We start from the raw sequence: 17,398 nt of genomic DNA, 5'->3' as shown, positions 1-17,398 counted from the left end.
TTTGGCTTATCAGCAGTCCAGTGAATAAATAGATCTGTAGATTTTGATAAAAAAGAATCCTGTTTAACTGATCTTCAAATGGAACAATATAGAGTCATTTTAAATTGTGTAAAAATGGCCTGCCATAGTTAACTTAATCTAAACCTACACTTTAACTCAGCAAAAATCTTCTCCTTTGCTATATTCCTCCTTTGTAGCTGTTCCCCTGTCTTTTAAACACTTTTTTTTTTTCATTTCTGCATTAAAATCTCTAGTTCCAGATGGGTGAAATAGGCTTTTCCTGTTGCCATGGTGACTCGTTGAATCAGTGCTCCACTGGTAGAGACTTTTTTATCATTTTTATGCACGTGCAAAACTCTTGAGTTGACCTACTTAAGAGTTCATTGAACTAATTTATAGCAGCCGCTGTGAAAGCGAGCACTCGGAGTACCCAACTTTAGGCTAGATCGATTTAGAGTTAAGGATTTGAATCTGAGGTTGTTTAACCTGCTTCTTGTAACGGACCCCACAAACATCAAAGCCTTTATTCCAGGTAAACCAAGTTTCTCATCCATTCATTAACCACCAGAGAAACGTTTTACTCTTAAAGGTTTATATTTCTTTAGGAGGTATAAAAGGCAGACAGGAAAAAAATAACAGTCAGTTAGCATACAACTTCTATAAAACAAATTTGGCCATTTTATGGTTTGTAAACAGATTTATAACCAGGAAAAACAGAGGTTCCCTTCCTACCTGGGGTTTAGGCTTATCTACAGGAACAATACAAGTTAAACTTTATTATTAATGCACGCGTGGATCAGTCATGTGGGTAAAATCATTAGGAGCCTTCCAGGAAAAACAGAAAAGACGCTGGTGGAAAATGGTTTTGGCAACATGCAAATCTGCTTGGAGTCAATCCCAGCATGCACTGGGGGAAAGGCAAACGTCCAGGGCCAACATCTAGATTTTCTTTTCTTGTGACATGGGTTACAAACATAGAGAGATAAATCACGGATTTTGTTTGATCTCCTGATAAAATCTGCAGAAAGATCAGTTTCTCTTCACCAGTATTACCGAGGATGAAGAATTGAAAACATGAAAGGAATCTAACTCTGCACTTTCAAAATGGTAGTCATAAAAAACACAGAAAATAAATATTGACTCACTCCTGCAAACTTTTTAAATACCTGTAATTTTAAGAAGTTGATATTAAATTATTTAAGTGTTTAGGACATTAAGAATAGTCCAGCTTTCTTCACAGTGATGATTGTGGAGTCCTGCAGTCATGGACATCAGCACTAGAGGGAGCTCTAGTCTCAGTTGATCACATGATAAACCAGCCGCTCCTCTGTCCCCCTGAGCAGATCAGTGTCCTGTGTCCAGGTCCCTCATGTAATCCTGAAGCGCCTGCAGCCGGGCGTCGATCTCTGACAGCTCCGCCCCAGTTTCTATGGAGCTCTCTGCTTTGGACATCAGACCATGATTAGCTTCACAGAGATGTTATTAAAATAATAATAAAATGAATTAAAATGGACAAACAGAGTTACCTTTGTCTGTTATTCTGTATGTTGGAGTGCTGCTTAATGGCTTTCTGGTTAAAAGGCCTCTAGACTGAAACAGAGTAGAAGTTCAGAAGTGATAAACACCTGTTATAGTACACACAGAGAGAGAAAAAGGTTCCCTTTGAAATTATAAGTAGCTGGAGTTACTAAGGAGGCTGGCAGGTGCAGAAATGCAGCAAACTGCTGAACGTCGTGCTGAAAGCAGCAAATAGGCTGCAGCAGTGGTGCACAACCCATGATGTACGGAGGCCTCAGTCCTCAACATGGCTGTTGGTGATTAAGAGTCCTGGCCTATTGACTTTCACTGCCTAACCCCTTTTAAACCACTAGGGGGAGCCCACATCCCCAGAGGACACACACAAAGTGATGCTATTCATAGACATTAATATGTAGACACCTGACCACAGCTTGGTCTGACCCAACATAGCCGCTCTGTCACCCGATGACGAGGGGTCTATCGATGTCTATGATGATATTGAGCCAAAAATCATTGAATATATACAATTAAGCTAATAGTTGATAGAAAGGTTAAACGTTGATGCTGTGTTGTTCTTGTTTATTTTTCAATGTTTGTGTCAGTCATGTGTCTTCAACGTCTGTGGAGTGTTTGCAGGCTTTGGCTACACTAATCTCTATACACTGAATTGCTGATAAAAAACTAAAGTCACCTGCTGCCATCTTGGTACTCCCCACTCTCACAGAGTCATGCCATAAAAATGCCTGTAATGTAATTACCATAACAATGTAATGTTTTATCATCCATTTAGCACTTTTGGCACATCATCAGATAGTGTGTATGTGTGTCTGTTAATGTGTGTGTGTTATTTTTAATATTGGACTACATTAATATTATGCTGCATTAACACATTGATTTTGTTGTGATGGATTTCTATGTTATATTACATGATTTTCAGACTTCATTGACTTTATGCTGACAATGTAATGTGATGTGCCTATTTTCTTTTTAATCATAAATGACAAATAACCTACTGATGCTATAAAACAGCAAGTGTGTGTCCAAGTGATCGTTTTTTGGATGTTGTAGCACATGTATTATTTACATTGTGAGCTGGTCTAAATAGGGAGTACCAATATGGCAGCTGGTGACTTTACAGCACCATGTACTACCAACAGCCTATCAGCAATCCACTGAATAAAATGAGATCAGTGGTCGGTCACCATAAGTTACGACATATCAGGTTTTTGTATCTTTAAAGATGAAAACATTTAATTCAGGTTGTTTTTTTTTTTTTTTGATAAGGGTCACGACTCACCATATTAGGTCCATTGTACGTCTGCTGTCTTCCTCTGTAAAAACAATAAAGGATTAAAATAAAGTCGGAGCTTCCATGGAAAGTCCTTTCTGGTGTGATGCCTGCACCTGAAAAGAGTTCTGGTCATGTCATCCATGTCTGCTAATGAGCTCCCAGAGGAGTTCCTGCTGCCTCGGCGCTCCATGGACAGACTCCTGCCTCTGCTGCCGGCATGGACCATCTGAGGATAGGCCTCTCTGGATCGGGAGCGGCCCCGCTCTGGGAGGACCGGAGACAAAAGAACGTCCCTTCGCACCTTCCGCTGTCTGACAAAACAAAAAGGTGTTGATTAATGTACGGTCTGTACGGAATGCGGCGCTTTGATTAAAGGAAAACTGTTACTTCTTGAGCTCGGCCTCCTTCTGCCTGCGCTGCCTGTCCTGGATGTAGGCAGTGGGGTCAAAGCGAGGAACCCGAGAGCCTGCAAGATGCTAGATGTCAGAACAACAAGCCACCTTTAAAAGATCTCTGCTTTTCCTTCTTCCAGTCCTACCTGTGGGCGACGGTGATGGCCTCCGTATGTGAGGACGCGGCCCTGAAGAGTCAGCTCTCCTCCCCCTCTCCCCTGACCTCAGTCCTCGGTCCTCCTGCCGTTCCCTGGACCCGGACCGAGCTCTGGCGGCTACATAACCTGGCCTCCTCTCACGCAAAACAGATCGGTAGACCTCCCCCTCTGTCCGGGAGCCGAGGCGACCCGACACAGGGGTCACTCTGCTGCAGAGGCACCAAGGACAGAAGAGCTCAGTCACTGAATCTTCACGTTTCATCCATGGAGGAGAATGAAAGAGAAGAAGTAAAGATCTAGTACACGCTTAGATTGTCTAACCCTCTCCGTAGCAACGCCAGCTCATTGTTGAGGCTTTGGACCCGAACACGGAGAGCACACTCTGACGCTCTCAGCTCCTCCAGCTGGAGACGAAGGAAGGAAGATTAAGGGCAGCAGAAATCAAAGCGAAGGGGAAAGATGGTCTCCTCTGAACCTTCACCTGCTCCATCAGGAGTCGCTGTTCTTGGCACTTTTTGCTCGTAGAGCGCTGACTCCTGGCCCTCTCCTTGACCAGCTGCTCCTCCAATGTTCGGACCACGTCTCTGATCCTCCAGTCCTCTCGGTCCGCTGCAGAGCCACTCCCCCCTGTCTGTAGTCGATCCAGAGCCTTGGCCATGGCCTCCTTCTCTTTTTTCACTGCAGCTAGCCTTAAGGGAAACCACTGGGGTTAAAACAGGTAAGGTTTACCTCTGGATGAAGAAGAGGAGGGCGACCTACTCCTGTCGCAGTCGCTGCATCTCTAGGTCTGTGGATTTGCTGCCTCCATGGGAGGTGAAAGCGCTGATCTCTGCTCTGAGGGCTCGTATCTCCTTCTGCAGGGCGGCTGGGTCCGGCTTCCCCACGTAGGGCAGTGGAAGAGGGTAGTGGATCCTAGTGATGCAACAGAACCATGATGCAACATTTCAAATGAGGCCAGAAGACGGCTCTGCTAAAGAGACCCAAACCTGTCAAACTCCACGGTGTAAATCAGGATGAGGTATCTTTTGGCGGTTAGCGCCGACTGCTGCTGATGGCCACGAGGACGGCTTACCACACCTGCTTTCCTGTTTCGGAGCAGCTCCAGGTCGGCGTAGGTCAGGAGGTCGAGGGTGACCGAATCACTGGTCTGAAAATAGAAGTTAAGATGAAGGGTGGAAGCAGGCTCTCTTCTGATGAACTCCTCATTGAATTAAAGGTCTGGTTGAATTGTTGGAATACAATTTTGGTCACTTTACATCCAAACAAGAGAAACATTGACTTTCTCCTTGAGGCCTTTAGATGGCGATATTACGCTTATGCTGCATTCACACCAAGGTCGTACTGGGCGTCTGGTTTACATGCAAAGTCTACGTGGGACTACATCGAGAGGATGCTGGGGTATCAACCAATCAGAAAAGATGATCCAGGAGTTTTTTGGGGGAGACAGACACTACCTGCAAGCTGTCATTGCTTCTGCAGACATTCTGCATATGAAAAATAATTATCAGGGAGTTAAACTCTAAAGGTTAAAAAAAGCTGGAAGAATGGATTGTTATGTAGAAAGAACATAGAGCGAGCTCTGATCATTATTGCTACACTAAAATGAACTATGGATAAATAGTTCATAAATACCCAAATTAACTAGAAATGTTAAAACCTGCAGATGAAAAATATTTGATTTTATATTCTGGTTCTTGCAGTTTTTACCTCAAACCTTAAAAACTCTTTCTATTCACTTCCAGTCTCTACAAATGGTAGCGGCAAATCCCCCACATGCTGGTCGCAGCAGAGAGGCTTCAGCTGGGATTTCCAGCGCTGCCTCCCAGTGGTATTTTGGAGGTCTGGCGCTCCCAACAACAACTACATATTTTAGTGACATCATAATCCTGATGAACTGATGATCAGAGGATGTTTGGAGGGGGACTTTCTCGCTTAAAAATGCGCTAAAACTATTTTTCCCCATCATAAAGTAAATAAAGAAAAGCTGCTCTCTATGTTGAAAGTACAGAACAGAGAAGATAAACAACCAGAGCATCGAAGCAGCAAAGCAACTGGACCACAGTGTGATCCAGCACCCAAATTTCTGCTTTTGCGCATTTTTGCCGCTCATAACGCCTTTGGTGTGAACCATGGATGAAATTTTGATTTCAGAAGTTTGGGAGGATGCAAGCATTTTTTTATTTAACTCTTAAATACAAGTTCAGCATGTTTTCTAGTAGTTCTTCTGTGTTTGCTTCCTCCACTTTATCCTGCATCTCTGCATCCTGACAAAATATTTGAAAGCATGACATAAACAACTGGACAATTTGGGATGCAACAATCCATGTAGACTAAAAACATAGTTTTGCAGTTATGAGCTTGGATATCTAATGTATTCCTTAATAGTATTATTTTCCTGTCTTAATTGTATTAAAGCTACAGTGTGTAACTTTTAGCGACATCTAACGTCCAGACTGCAGACCGCAGCAACATGAACATCTTCCCCCCACTGCTTCTCCCCCCCAACAGTACGGCGAGCGTTACGGGACAAAATGTCTTCCACGACGTCCGCATCACTTACCTTCTCAAGTGATGAGGTTTGTTTACATAGATAATTTTACAGATAGTATTTCATTAGTCTGTGTGTTCAGTTCATCTCTCTCAACTTGCCGTAGTTACTTTCGAGCGTAATGGGCGATCTCGCAATCGCTAGTTTGTTGGCTCTGCGCTGCCGTAGCGCAAAGATGTCTGGCTCCATGGCTGCGAGACCCGCTCCTATGTAATTATAAATAACGAATTCTAAGGCAACGCAAATATTAAGGTTAAGAGGCTGAGCTCGTAGATGATGATAAATAACATAGTTATGTATAATATATTACATTTCTGAGTGTATATCCCTGTAATTATTAAACACTGTAGCTTTAATGTATAACAATACATTTGATTTATCAGCACTTTTAATAAAACTAATATACTTTACAAGGTTACTAAGAGCTTTATAATTCAGAAGAGGATCTTGAAGAGGATCTGCTGCTTTATGGAGTCAGTGAAGCTGTTTAGGAGGGCTGTTACACAGTTCTTTGAATTTAACTCACGCTTTGATATTTACAGAAGTCTCTTACTTTTCTCTTTCTTTCTTCAGACACCCTGGCTAATAATCAAATATCCAAACATGCACGACCAATTTAAAGATTTGTGTAAATTAATACACCTGATATTACAACCCTTCTAGGTTATGTGACCCAAGAGAAGAACAAATGCCTAATTTACAGAAGCAGATTCCCTCACAAACTGTCGTCTTCTGCAGACCCACGTTTTTTTCTACAAGACCGTAACTCCTGGACCATTTCAGTTATCTCAATAAATGAAAAAAGATCACTCCATAAATCAGTTTTTCTGTGGTAATTAGAAGGGAATCCAAGTTAAAAGTCAGAGCAATGCTTTTGAAAGTGGGGGGCAGGCCCCCTAGAGGGGGCACAGTGTAATTACAGAGGGGACATGGAATGTAAATCCCTTTATTGTCCCACAATGGGAAAATTCATTTTCTGCATTTAACCCATCCCCTTGGGGAGCAGTGTGGGGTTAAGGGTCAAGGGTTAAGGGTCTTGCTCAGGGACCCAGAGTGGAGGTCGTGGGGATTGAATCAGGTACTTGCAACCTTCTCAGTGCACAAGCACAATGCTCTAACAACTAGGCCAACACTGATGGCAATTTTTTATTCCTAATTATTGGTAGAAATTTGAATTATGTTACACTAAAATAAATTACTATTTTTAAGGTGCTTTTCTTTTTACTTAAAGAAGATAATATTTCATTTTCTTAAATATGTCATTTACTGCAGTTGAATTTTGAACCACTGAAAAGGTTCCCTGTAAATAAAAGGGGAACCGGCAACAACAGTTTGGGAACCTCTGCAGATGTGGCCAAAACGTTTATCACTATATATTTCTTAATGTCAGTCAATATCATTTCGATATTGACATAAAAACGATAAAAGCCTAAGAAAAACAGCCAAGAAGGACCACAACAGATGATTGTAGAAACTCAATGATTTAGCCATGTCTGTTTAAAAAAAAAAAAAGAAAAAAAAGATAAATGTGTTTTCTTGTAACTATATTTCTATGTTTTCTTTTTTTTATATTGTTATTATTAATTTTGGTTCTCAAGCTCCCCGTCAACATTTTCTTCTTTTTTAATCATCTTATTGTTTATATTATTACATGTCTATTTATTTTTTTGTTTGTTTATCTTGTGTAATGCTCAAACGAATTGCCCAAGGTAGGATTATAAAGGTGGTCAAAGTCATGTGTATAGGACTCGTCAAAAAAGCATTTTAGAAATAATTGCTTTGAAAAATAAAATTAAAAATACACATAAACCCAAAAGATCAGTCAGTGACAAACTCACAGAGAGAGATGTTTATTAAAATGTTAAAAAAGTGTCTCTTTAGGTCAGATCACTGATTTTGAATTAAATTATATTGAGATATACTTAAATCAAACCTTTAGTGCAGATCTGCATTCAACCAAAGGCTTATAAAGGATTAAGAGTCTGGATGTTTTTCTTGTATTACAGTCACTGTTATTTTTGTTGCACTACAGTCATAAAATGTGAGACGACTGATGCTGACGTTTCCTGGGCCTCAGAGATGCCTGAACATTTCTCACTCGACTGGAAACGCTGAACTCTAGAGACTGAGCGTGTTCATCAGCAAATCTCTTCGTTCCAATCTAAACCTTTGGGAAATATGAAAACCACACACTGCTCCTTCTACATCAGAATGTGTAGTTATGAATACTATAAGGGAGTGGTGGCCTAGTGGTTAGGGCATAGAGCTTGGAATCCAGAGGTTCTGAGTTCGGGTCCCTTAACCCCACACTGCCCCCCTTGCGCTACACACAAAGGGAGCCAACTGCTCCCCAAGGGGATGGGTTAAGTGCAGAGGTAAATTTCTCCAATGTGAGATCAATAAAGTTCAATTATTATTATTATTTTACCACCTTATAAACCTACATTTTTAAGAAGTCCATAGATATGAATTAATGAGTGATAAACAGTTCAAAAACACCCTGAAAGACCGTTTGAAAGCACAGGAGAGGCCTCAGATTGTGTTTATCAACATCTTTAAAGCAACTTCAGCAAATTAGGACTGAACAAGTTGAAGCACACTGGATTCAGAATGGTTTTAATGGGAGGTTTTGCTGGACGGAGCCGACATTGTGGCACTAAGGATGCAATGACCCACATTTTTTTTCTGTCCTGATCTCATATTTGACTTTGGATATCTGCTGATCCGGATACCAGAGCTCTGCTTTTTATAGTTATTGTCGATTTGTTAAATCAATAATAACATATGCATATATATATGTATACAGTATATAAATTGTAGTTGGTAAAATATGAAAGCGCTATAGGCCATCATAAATATCTGAATGTACATCATAAAAGTTCTTTATCCCAAAAATGCAACTGTAGATTAGAATAAGATCAAAAAGGAAAATAAAAACAGTAAATAGATAAAATGAAAATAATTCCTCCTGAAAGCAAATAAAGTACGACTTCCAATTAACTGGATTCATTGAATCAAAGGCAGATATTCATAAAAGGGTTAAACTTCTCTGCTGTACCTCCTTTATTATAGAAATAGGCTGAACAGATCTGGCCCACTGATTGAGCCGGTTATCACGGATGTCTAATACAGAATTTTCTTCAATATTGGGACTAATAGAGATATTAAAATTGTCTCTGTTTGGTATCATTTAGCCAAATTTGTCCAAATTGTTCCATTGAGTTTTAATATAATAAAAGTAAAGCCTGGTCAAGTCAAAGAGCTGATTCCCACAGTAGCACTCCTTCCTGTAAAGCCTTAGGTGAGTCTAGGACAGCTCAATTTCAGTTCTGTTTTTTCAGAGAAGCAGATCCACCCCACTGACACCAGTGACCATCCAGGGAATGGACATTGAGATAGTGGACTTTTATAAGTACCTCGGTGTTCATCTGAATAACAAACTGGACTACACTCACAATACTGAGGCTCTATATAAGAGTTCTGTGATTGGATGCCCTCTGGACTCAGTGCAGGAGGTGGAAAACAAAAGGATCCTCACTAAATTAACATCCCTGTTGAAAAACGTCTCCCACCACATCCACAATGCTGTTGCAGAACTGCAGACTGCTGCACCCTAAATGAACCAAGGAGCGTTATCACAGATCCTTCCTCCCAGCAGCTGTAAGACTTTATAATATCACTGTTATTAACAACCTCAATAAGTTCTTACATTCATGCTGATTTGCATAGTTTCTACCTTAGTCAGTTAAATAACATGCTGCTGTCATTTTGCACATCTTTGATGTTGCTGCTATTTTCAAATATCCATTACTGTAAAACTGTCCATAGCTGCATATTGGTTATTTATTCTCCAGGTGTACAGTATTTATATTCTTAAGACACTTTAGAGTACAGTATTATTATATTTTATCTTTTAACTATTTACTAGTATGTTATTCTTATACTAAACACCAGAATTTCCCCATTGGGGGACAATAAAGGGATTTTCTATTCTATTTTCCCCTTTAGGTCTAATAAAAAAAATACGACATGCATTAACTTTAAAAATTAGCTTTAATTTCAATCATCCCTTCTGGTAGGTGACCTTAAATTAAACGGCGATGAGGTCAAATGACCGTAATCATGTTTTCAATAAAAACAAAACAGGGACACACCGCTTGGGTCCAGCTCTAAGGAGAGATTTCTTCTTGTCACTGTAGCTCATTCTGTCCACCACCTGCATTCAGACAGATGGTCCCAGAACTTTAAACATGAGAGCCAACCAACCAGGGTTAGTTGAAAGGAAATGCTGATGGGCCATTAATTGATATTTAGGCTGCACATCATCACACGTGTTCAGAGTTCAGAAAGCTAACGCTGCAATAAGCACACAGTGACTACAGCTTAAAAAACATTTGTTCCACACAGAATCTTTTTCACCTGATGACAACCTAAAAAGAGGCACAACAGGTTGTTGGGAAGGTAAGAGTTGCTCATTTCCAAGAATACCAGCCATTAAGGGCGGAGCAAGAACATATGTGTGTCCTGAAGCCTTTTTCCAGAAGAGTTTGCCATGTTTGACAAACCTTAAAACGGTGTCATGTGCCTTTAATGAATAGCATGTTTGAAAGAAAATAAAATTATATAAATATAATTGTTAAATAAATGTCACTCAGAATACTGTTACGCTATATAAAAGAAGCGGCCGGTAAATGTTAAAGTTCTAAACTTTGAATTTCCACCCCTGAATCCATCTGTTCTCCGATTGGTTTGTTGAATCTGTAGTTTCATGGCAATGGCCAATCAGATGACAGGAACAAAGGTTTTGGTTTAAAGTTGGTGGATTTTCCCTCTGATTTACCAACCCAGTGAGCCCAAAACGTACCTTCCTCACAGCCGATTCCAACATGCTACAGAAAACAGGAAACTGCTTGAAGTTTCCCGTTTTGCGAGTGAGATCTTCGATATCTGAGGGAGGGGAGGGAAAAGAATATGAATACCCATCCAATGTGTGCTTTAGATGATATCTAGCATGACAAGAAGAAGCTTACATGCAGGATCAAACTCCCCCCTCCACTGATCTGCAGTCACCGAGTCAGAGATTTCCACCATCAGCAGATTCTTATCCAGCTCTATCTTCACAGAAAACTCCACTCCACGAAACACGACGTCCTCCGTAAGCTCAGAGCCGCCTTCCATCGCGCCGGACCTGAACAGGAGGAAATCAGTCAGTGATCCTTTATCTGCATTTTTTATTCTTACATCATATAGATCAGAAGCATCTGGTAGCAAAGAGCTGGATGCTTGAAAGCTTTATTTGTTATTTGGGATGAAAATATTCACAAAAGGAGCCTAAAGTAGAATTCAGAGCATCAAGATGAGCCTGATGGCGACCGGATCAAATATTTTACATCTTCCATCGTGTGTAACGACACAAGCGAGTTAAAGAGAAAATCACTGCAAGCATTTTGTGAAAAATTGTTTTCCCAGCAAGACAGAGAGATCATTTAAAAACTATACATCATGTGTGAGATTATATTTAAAATAAGACCATGATCTATACCATGATCCCAGAATAATGTTTTTAATTGCTCCACATAATTTTTGTTACTTTCCTCATTGGTCTCTGTTTTTATTTCACTTTTTAAACCAGCTGTTTTGTAGCAGAAGCAGAGTTTACTGGAGTTTCTCTTTCCACTTAGAGGAGATTTTCAGATCAATATTAACGACTGCCTGATCCAATATTAATACCGGTAATTAGTCCATAATTCAAAAAAAAAAAGAAAAAGGCCAGCATCTAAAATCTGAGATTTTCTCAGGCTGAGAGAAACCTTCTGGTTGTGTAACCTGCTGGTCCTCATACCTGTTGAAGTTAACTATAGTTTTCTGTTTTTCAGTAAACTCACTTGATCAAGTCCTTTCTGATCCTCGCCATGTATATATAAAAAAAAAAAAAAAGTAACAACAGCACGTATGATTCTCACTGATATCGGCCAATATTGGGATCGATTAATAGGATTTTGATAAGAAAGTGTGCAGGATGACTTCGAAATTATGGCAATGAATGATTATATTGTCCTTTTGTGGCTACTTCTAACTTTTATAAGGCTAACTTATATAAGTATACCTTCCCAAAGGTCAATCAACTTGATTTTTATTTTTTTACACTGGAACTAAATAAATAAAAACAACCAACAACAATAAAATAGTAGAAAAACACTCAGGGAGCACAGATCTCTGCCAATCAGATTTATACCAATGGATAAAACTGTCACATGATCTTAATCATTACAAAAAATTCTTGGATTGTTTCTTGGCATAAGGCACAGTTTGATGAAAAATTTCATTAAAACCACTCATAACTTTTTAAGTAATCCTGGTAACAAACAAACATGACTGAAAACATAAGCTCCTTGGCAGACTCTCAGTGGCATTAATAAAAAGAAATGCACCTGCATCAAAACCAAAGTTAATAAAATGGAAATAAAAACCACACACAAACCCAAACAATCTTTAAACCCCTGTAGTGTGTCATCTTTGATGCCGTTGTTGCTGGCAGGTCCTTAAAGGAAAAGTCCAGTCATCAAGGAATAATCAATGGATCATTATCTAGACCTAAAACGAATACAATTGCTGTGATTTAATTAATTTAGCGTTAAACAGTAAAAGAATAAAAATTATTTTCTCTGAGTCCGGGACCAGCCATTTTTGCCCAAATATAGTTACACCTCAGTCCTGACATCTTCCTGTATTTAGAAGTCCGATCATATTCAGAATAGGCTACAAACTTCTAAAAGTACTTTAAATATGAAATTATTACATACTATTAAATACATTATGCGTTTTCAATTAAGAGTAATTTCACTTGAATGTGCTTTACTGGAGACATCCATGTTTGTCAAAGAACACTACTGCCACCTTCCGGTTTGTAACGTCACAGTATCGGCTGTTGATCAAGTCCCAATGCTGTATCTGCTGTTTGTCACTATGCGCCATTATCCAAGTCATCTTGAAAACATTCTTCTTTGAAATGTTGGCAACATATGAAGTGTTTTTTTCTCTCGCCAGAAGTTCGATGGCAAATCCTCCCTCTTCAAGTTGGCAATCCAACGATGAACCCGTCCGTGTAGGATCAGAAATCGTAAAGGTGAAATAACTCTTTTTTTTTTTTTTCATTTAAACCCGACATAACAACATCCAACTGCCATTCACGTGGGCATTGTCACTTTAACTATAGCTCTCGCGAATTTCAATGGTGAAGTCCTCTTTAAATCTTAAATAATTGTTGTTAATTGCAGATGTGTCTAGTAGTTCCCATTGATTTTGCTTGTAAAGAGGGGAGAATGACATTACCGTACCATGACGTCACTGCTGGAAGATGTCAGGAGTGAGGTGTTACTATATTTGGGAAAAATGGCAGCTCCCGGACTCAGTGATGGCAACGTTGTCATTTTTAAACGCCAAATTCATTAAATTGCAGCGAACGTATTAGCTGATTATTCCTTGCTGATTGGACTTTTCCTTTAAATAGAATCTGCAATAGGTGCAAAGACTTCAAGCATCATTTTGACACAGATTTCAGTAACTAAAGAACAAATAAAAAAAAGTAATTAATGTGCATTAAAATGGAGTAGTTCAAATTTATTGTAATTTATTACAGATTTGGGACTGCAGCGAGCAACAATGAGAAGCATTAGCCCTACATGCACAAAAAATAAATAAAAATACAGAAGAAGGGAACACAGAACAGTCGTAAAACTAGTGAGGACCAACCAGCTCACCAAGAGCGTCAACTAATCAACCAAAGATGTCATTAAGGAGCCCAGAAGGAGACCTAAAGCACCACAGGTTTAAAGCTTCTGCTCATGATGCTGATCCTACAGGTCAAAGACTGGATGCAATCAGCCGGTTCTCCTTAGATGAAAGCTTTGAACAAACCAGAGCAGATGATCTGATTGAACTGGATCTATGAAGTGCCTAGAGATGACAGGTTGTTAACAGTTACCTGATCTACCTGAAATTATCCACCTATTCATGCAGTTTTATAGATTAATTCGACTTTGACCACATCGCCTAGTTTATAGGTGAAAAAAAATGCAAGTTATCTTTATTAATTTAACCTGATATCAAATCATCTTATTGATGGACTAAAGATGAACTGATAGGCAGGCATTTTTGTAAAGACCTGAGTTTTCCCTTGCATCAAAAAGATCTTTCCATAAAATGAATAGTTAATTATTATTTACACTATGCTGAATTTAAAAAATAGAACATCATTACATTTTTTCAAATATTACTTTTTCAAGTTTTTTAAATACTAAATAAATAAACAAACAAAAAATTAATACACATTTTTGAAAGTTTTCATCAGATATAAAAATCAGGAACGTATCTGGTTAATTAAAAAATAAGATACATAAAATATGTGAAACTTCTGATTTCCAATGAACAGAGATGTAGAGCTATAGTTTACAGACGCTCTAAAATACTCATCGATCCTCCATCACTTTACCTTCAATAAAGGTTAATTACCACTAAAAATATTCTTAGAATGACCTTTAAAGCCTTTAAGACACTGAAGATTGATAAAAAGGACTGATTTGTTTCACAAAATAAAAAACATGCATTCAAGCAGTGATTGCAAAACTGACAATTTGATGACGATTGTAAATCTTCTTATGAATTAAATTAATACTATAAATGAAAGGATTTAATTTATTCTATAATTTATTGAGTAATTCTATATTAACAGCATTTCTGATTCTTTTCTTTTCTATTAAAAAAACCCAACAGATTTGGTATTTAGCATAAAGAAAATTTAGAGTTTTCGGTATGATGTGAGACATTTATTTAATTTCTAAAGTAATGATGATGATTGATGATAACCTGAAATGTAAATGTTTTCTTCTTCCTTTGACCAGCGGTCAGCTACCCACTGTGCTGGGCTCATATTAGCTAAGCTTAGCTAGCGTTGGACATCATTGAAAAATATCTAATTTGTCAGACATTTAGCTCAAAAAGGGAAGTATGTGGGACATGTTACTATACTCAGTCGGACCACACAGCAAACAGACAACGGGTGGTTAATGTTACCTTAAGTTGCGGTAATTATCCTGAAAGTGTTTGGCTGTCAGCGCATAGTTGTTTGGAAACGGTCAGAGGAGCTAGCTTAGAGAGTCCGATGGGACTTCCAGGCATCGAACTGAAGGACTCAGGTCCCAAACAGATCGTTACCCATCGGTGGGAAACTAGAGTGGAAACCGAGAGCGGTTCAACAACCGGGAACCGTTAAATTCTTCTTCTTCTTCTTATGGGATTTTATGGCGGTTGGCAGACTTGTGAATTGTGCATTACCGCCACCAACTGATATGGAGTAAAGCAAGAAAACAGGAAACGATTCACCCCCCCAAAAAAAAAAAAAAAAAAAAAAAAAAAAAAAAAAAACTGTGTAACTTAACCAACATAATACTAAATCACATTTGCCCATATAATTTTAATTTACTCTAGGTTCATCTTAACTCTGCCAGTTTCTGATGGTCCCATCGGTCTCCCATCATACTTCCAACCATCCCCCCGTTCAAATCTTTAATGTCCAGATATTTTTCTGCAGCCTTCACTATTATTTGATTTTTTTCGTTTTTTTATTTTCTTTTCAGTTTAAATTAAAACTTCTACCATGAAAAAACAAAATTTTTTTTTAACAATGTTCTTCATCAATTTTAAGTAGATTTCTGGTTTTGAAAATTGCTGATGTGTTGAATGTAAGATATGTGGAAATTTCTGATTGAATGGGATCAGATTTAGAGCTAGGTAGTTTACAGACGCTCAATTTATTTCTTCATTCTCCTCACTTTTCCTTCAAAGGTTATCCCACTAAAAATATTCTTCCAAATAACCTTTAAATGCCTTTAAGACATCTGAAGATTGATAAAAAGGACTGATTTGTTTCACAAACATACAAAACATGCATTTCCTAGCAGTGATTGCAAAACTGACAATTTGATGACGATTGTAAATCTTCTTATTGAATTAAATTAATACTATAAATGAAAGGATTTAATTTATTCTATAATTTATTGAGTAATTCTATATTACAGCATTTCTGATTCTTTTCTTTTCTATTAAAAAAACCAACAGATTTGGTATTTAGCATAAAGTTAAATTTAGAGTTTTTCGGTATGACTTTGAGACATTTATTTTAATTTCTAAAGTAATGATGATGATTGATGATAACCTGAAATGTAAATGTTTTCTTCTTCCTTTGACCAGCGGTCAGCTACCCACTGTGCTGGGCTCATATTAGCTAAGCTTAGCTAGCGTTGGACATCATTGAAAAATATCTAATTTGTCAGACATTTAGCTCAAAAAGGGAAGTATGTGGGACATGTTACTATACTCAGTCGGACCACACAGCAAACAGACAACGGGTGGTTAATGTTACCTTAAGTTGCGGTAATTATCCTGAAAGTGTTTGGCTGTCAGCGCATAGTTGTTTGGAAACGGTCAGAGGAGCTAGCTTAGAGAGTCCGATGGGACTTCCAGGCATCGAACTGAAGGACTCAGGTCCCAAACAGATCGTTACCCATCGGTGGGAAACTAGAGTGGAAACCGAGAGCGGTTCAACAACCGGGAACCGTTAAATTCTTCTTCTTCTTCCGTTTGTATGTAGCTTCTTCTTCTTCTTATGAGATTTTATGGCGGTTGGCAGACTTGTGAATTGTGCATTACCGCCACCAACTGATATGGAGTAAAGCAAGAAAACAGGAAACGATTCACCCCCCCCCCCCCCCCCAAAAAAAAAAAAAAAAAAAAAAAAAAAAAAAATCAGGCATCACATTTGCCCATATAATTTTAATTTACTCTAGGTCATCGTAATTCTGCCAGTTTCTGATGGTCCCATCGGTCCTCCCATCATGCTTCCAACCATCTCCCAGTTCAAATCTTTAATGTCCAGATATTTTTCTGCAGCCTTCACTATTATTTTGATTTTTTCAGTTTTTTTTGTTGTCTGTGCAGTACAATTAATCACTTCTACCATGAAAAGAACAAAATTTGTCTTTTTAACAATTAGTGAGTCTTCATCAATTTTTGGAGATTTCTCTAGAGGTTTGGAATTTGCTGTGTGTTGAACTGTAGGTTTGGGTTTTTCTGACTGAGATGGGATCCTTTTTGCAGCTTCAGCGTAGGTTATTCCGAGCTCAAATTTCATTTTTTTAATTTCCTCAGACCTTTTGCTTGCTTCACAGCCGCGATAAGCAGCAGTATGTTCTCCACCACAATTACAGCATTTTATTTTAGCTTCTTTTCCACATTTTCCGTACTCATGTTCTCCTGCACACCTTCCACACCTCTGTTTCCCTTTACAAACTGCTGCAATGTGACCGAATTTTTGGCATTTGAAACATCTCAATGGTGGAGGATTGTAGATTTTGACATTATAGCTTATGTAACCGATGAATACTTTGCTTGGTAATTGCTCTTCTTCGAATTTAATTAACACCGATAAACTGTC

The 17,398-nt window shown here is 38.6% G+C and overlaps 1 protein-coding gene across 7 annotated transcripts; it reads right to left on the bottom strand.

Moving 5' to 3' along the window:
• Window positions 1–571: 571 nt before the first annotated feature.
• Window positions 572–16,574, bottom strand: ccdc61 (coiled-coil domain containing 61). Of its 7 annotated transcripts, none has more exons than XM_038296963.1 (13): window positions 16,328–16,574; window positions 10,938–11,095; window positions 10,772–10,854; window positions 4,346–4,506; window positions 4,119–4,271; window positions 3,841–4,048; window positions 3,663–3,763; window positions 3,348–3,568; window positions 3,197–3,275; window positions 2,923–3,120; window positions 2,816–2,849; window positions 1,527–1,590; window positions 572–1,442 (listed from the first exon to the last, which is right to left on the bottom strand). In XM_038296963.1, exons 2-13 carry the CDS (start codon window positions 11,083–11,085, stop codon window positions 1,345–1,347), a joined length of 1,548 nt encoding a protein of 515 aa, XP_038152891.1. In that variant the 5' UTR covers window positions 11,086–11,095; window positions 16,328–16,574; the 3' UTR covers window positions 572–1,344. The 7 variants fall into 7 exon arrangements, with proteins under 7 accessions (XP_038152891.1, XP_038152881.1, XP_038152898.1 ...); XM_038296953.1 differs by lacking the exon at window positions 16,328–16,574 and adding an exon at window positions 14,980–15,188; XM_038296970.1 differs by lacking the exon at window positions 16,328–16,574 and adding an exon at window positions 14,980–15,188 and having other exon boundaries at window positions 572–1,439.
• Between the last annotated feature and the right edge of the window lie 824 nt (window positions 16,575–17,398).

Source organism: Cyprinodon tularosa, unplaced genomic scaffold (genome assembly GCF_016077235.1).
Source record: "Cyprinodon tularosa strain WSP-4 unplaced genomic scaffold, ASM1607723v1 ctg110, whole genome shotgun sequence".
Lineage (NCBI taxonomy): Eukaryota > Metazoa > Chordata > Actinopteri > Cyprinodontiformes > Cyprinodontidae > Cyprinodon > Cyprinodon tularosa.
This window is presented reverse-complemented; position numbering and strand designations above follow the sequence as displayed.

Excerpts from the sequence above, each read along its gene's own strand:
- ccdc61 (XM_038296963.1), bottom strand. The coding sequence starts at position 11,085 with ATGGAAGGCGGCTCTGAGCTTACGGAGGACGTCGTGTTTCGTGGAGTG. Across the intron at positions 4,049-4,118 it reads ATGCAGCGACTGCGACAGGA|GCTAGCTGCAGTGAAAAAAG; the intron begins GTAGGTCGCCCT and ends GTTTCCCTTAAG. Across the intron at positions 1,591-2,815 it reads CGTACAATGGACCTAATATG|TCTAGAGGCCTTTTAACCAG; the intron begins GTGAGTCGTGAC and ends ACTCTGTTTCAG.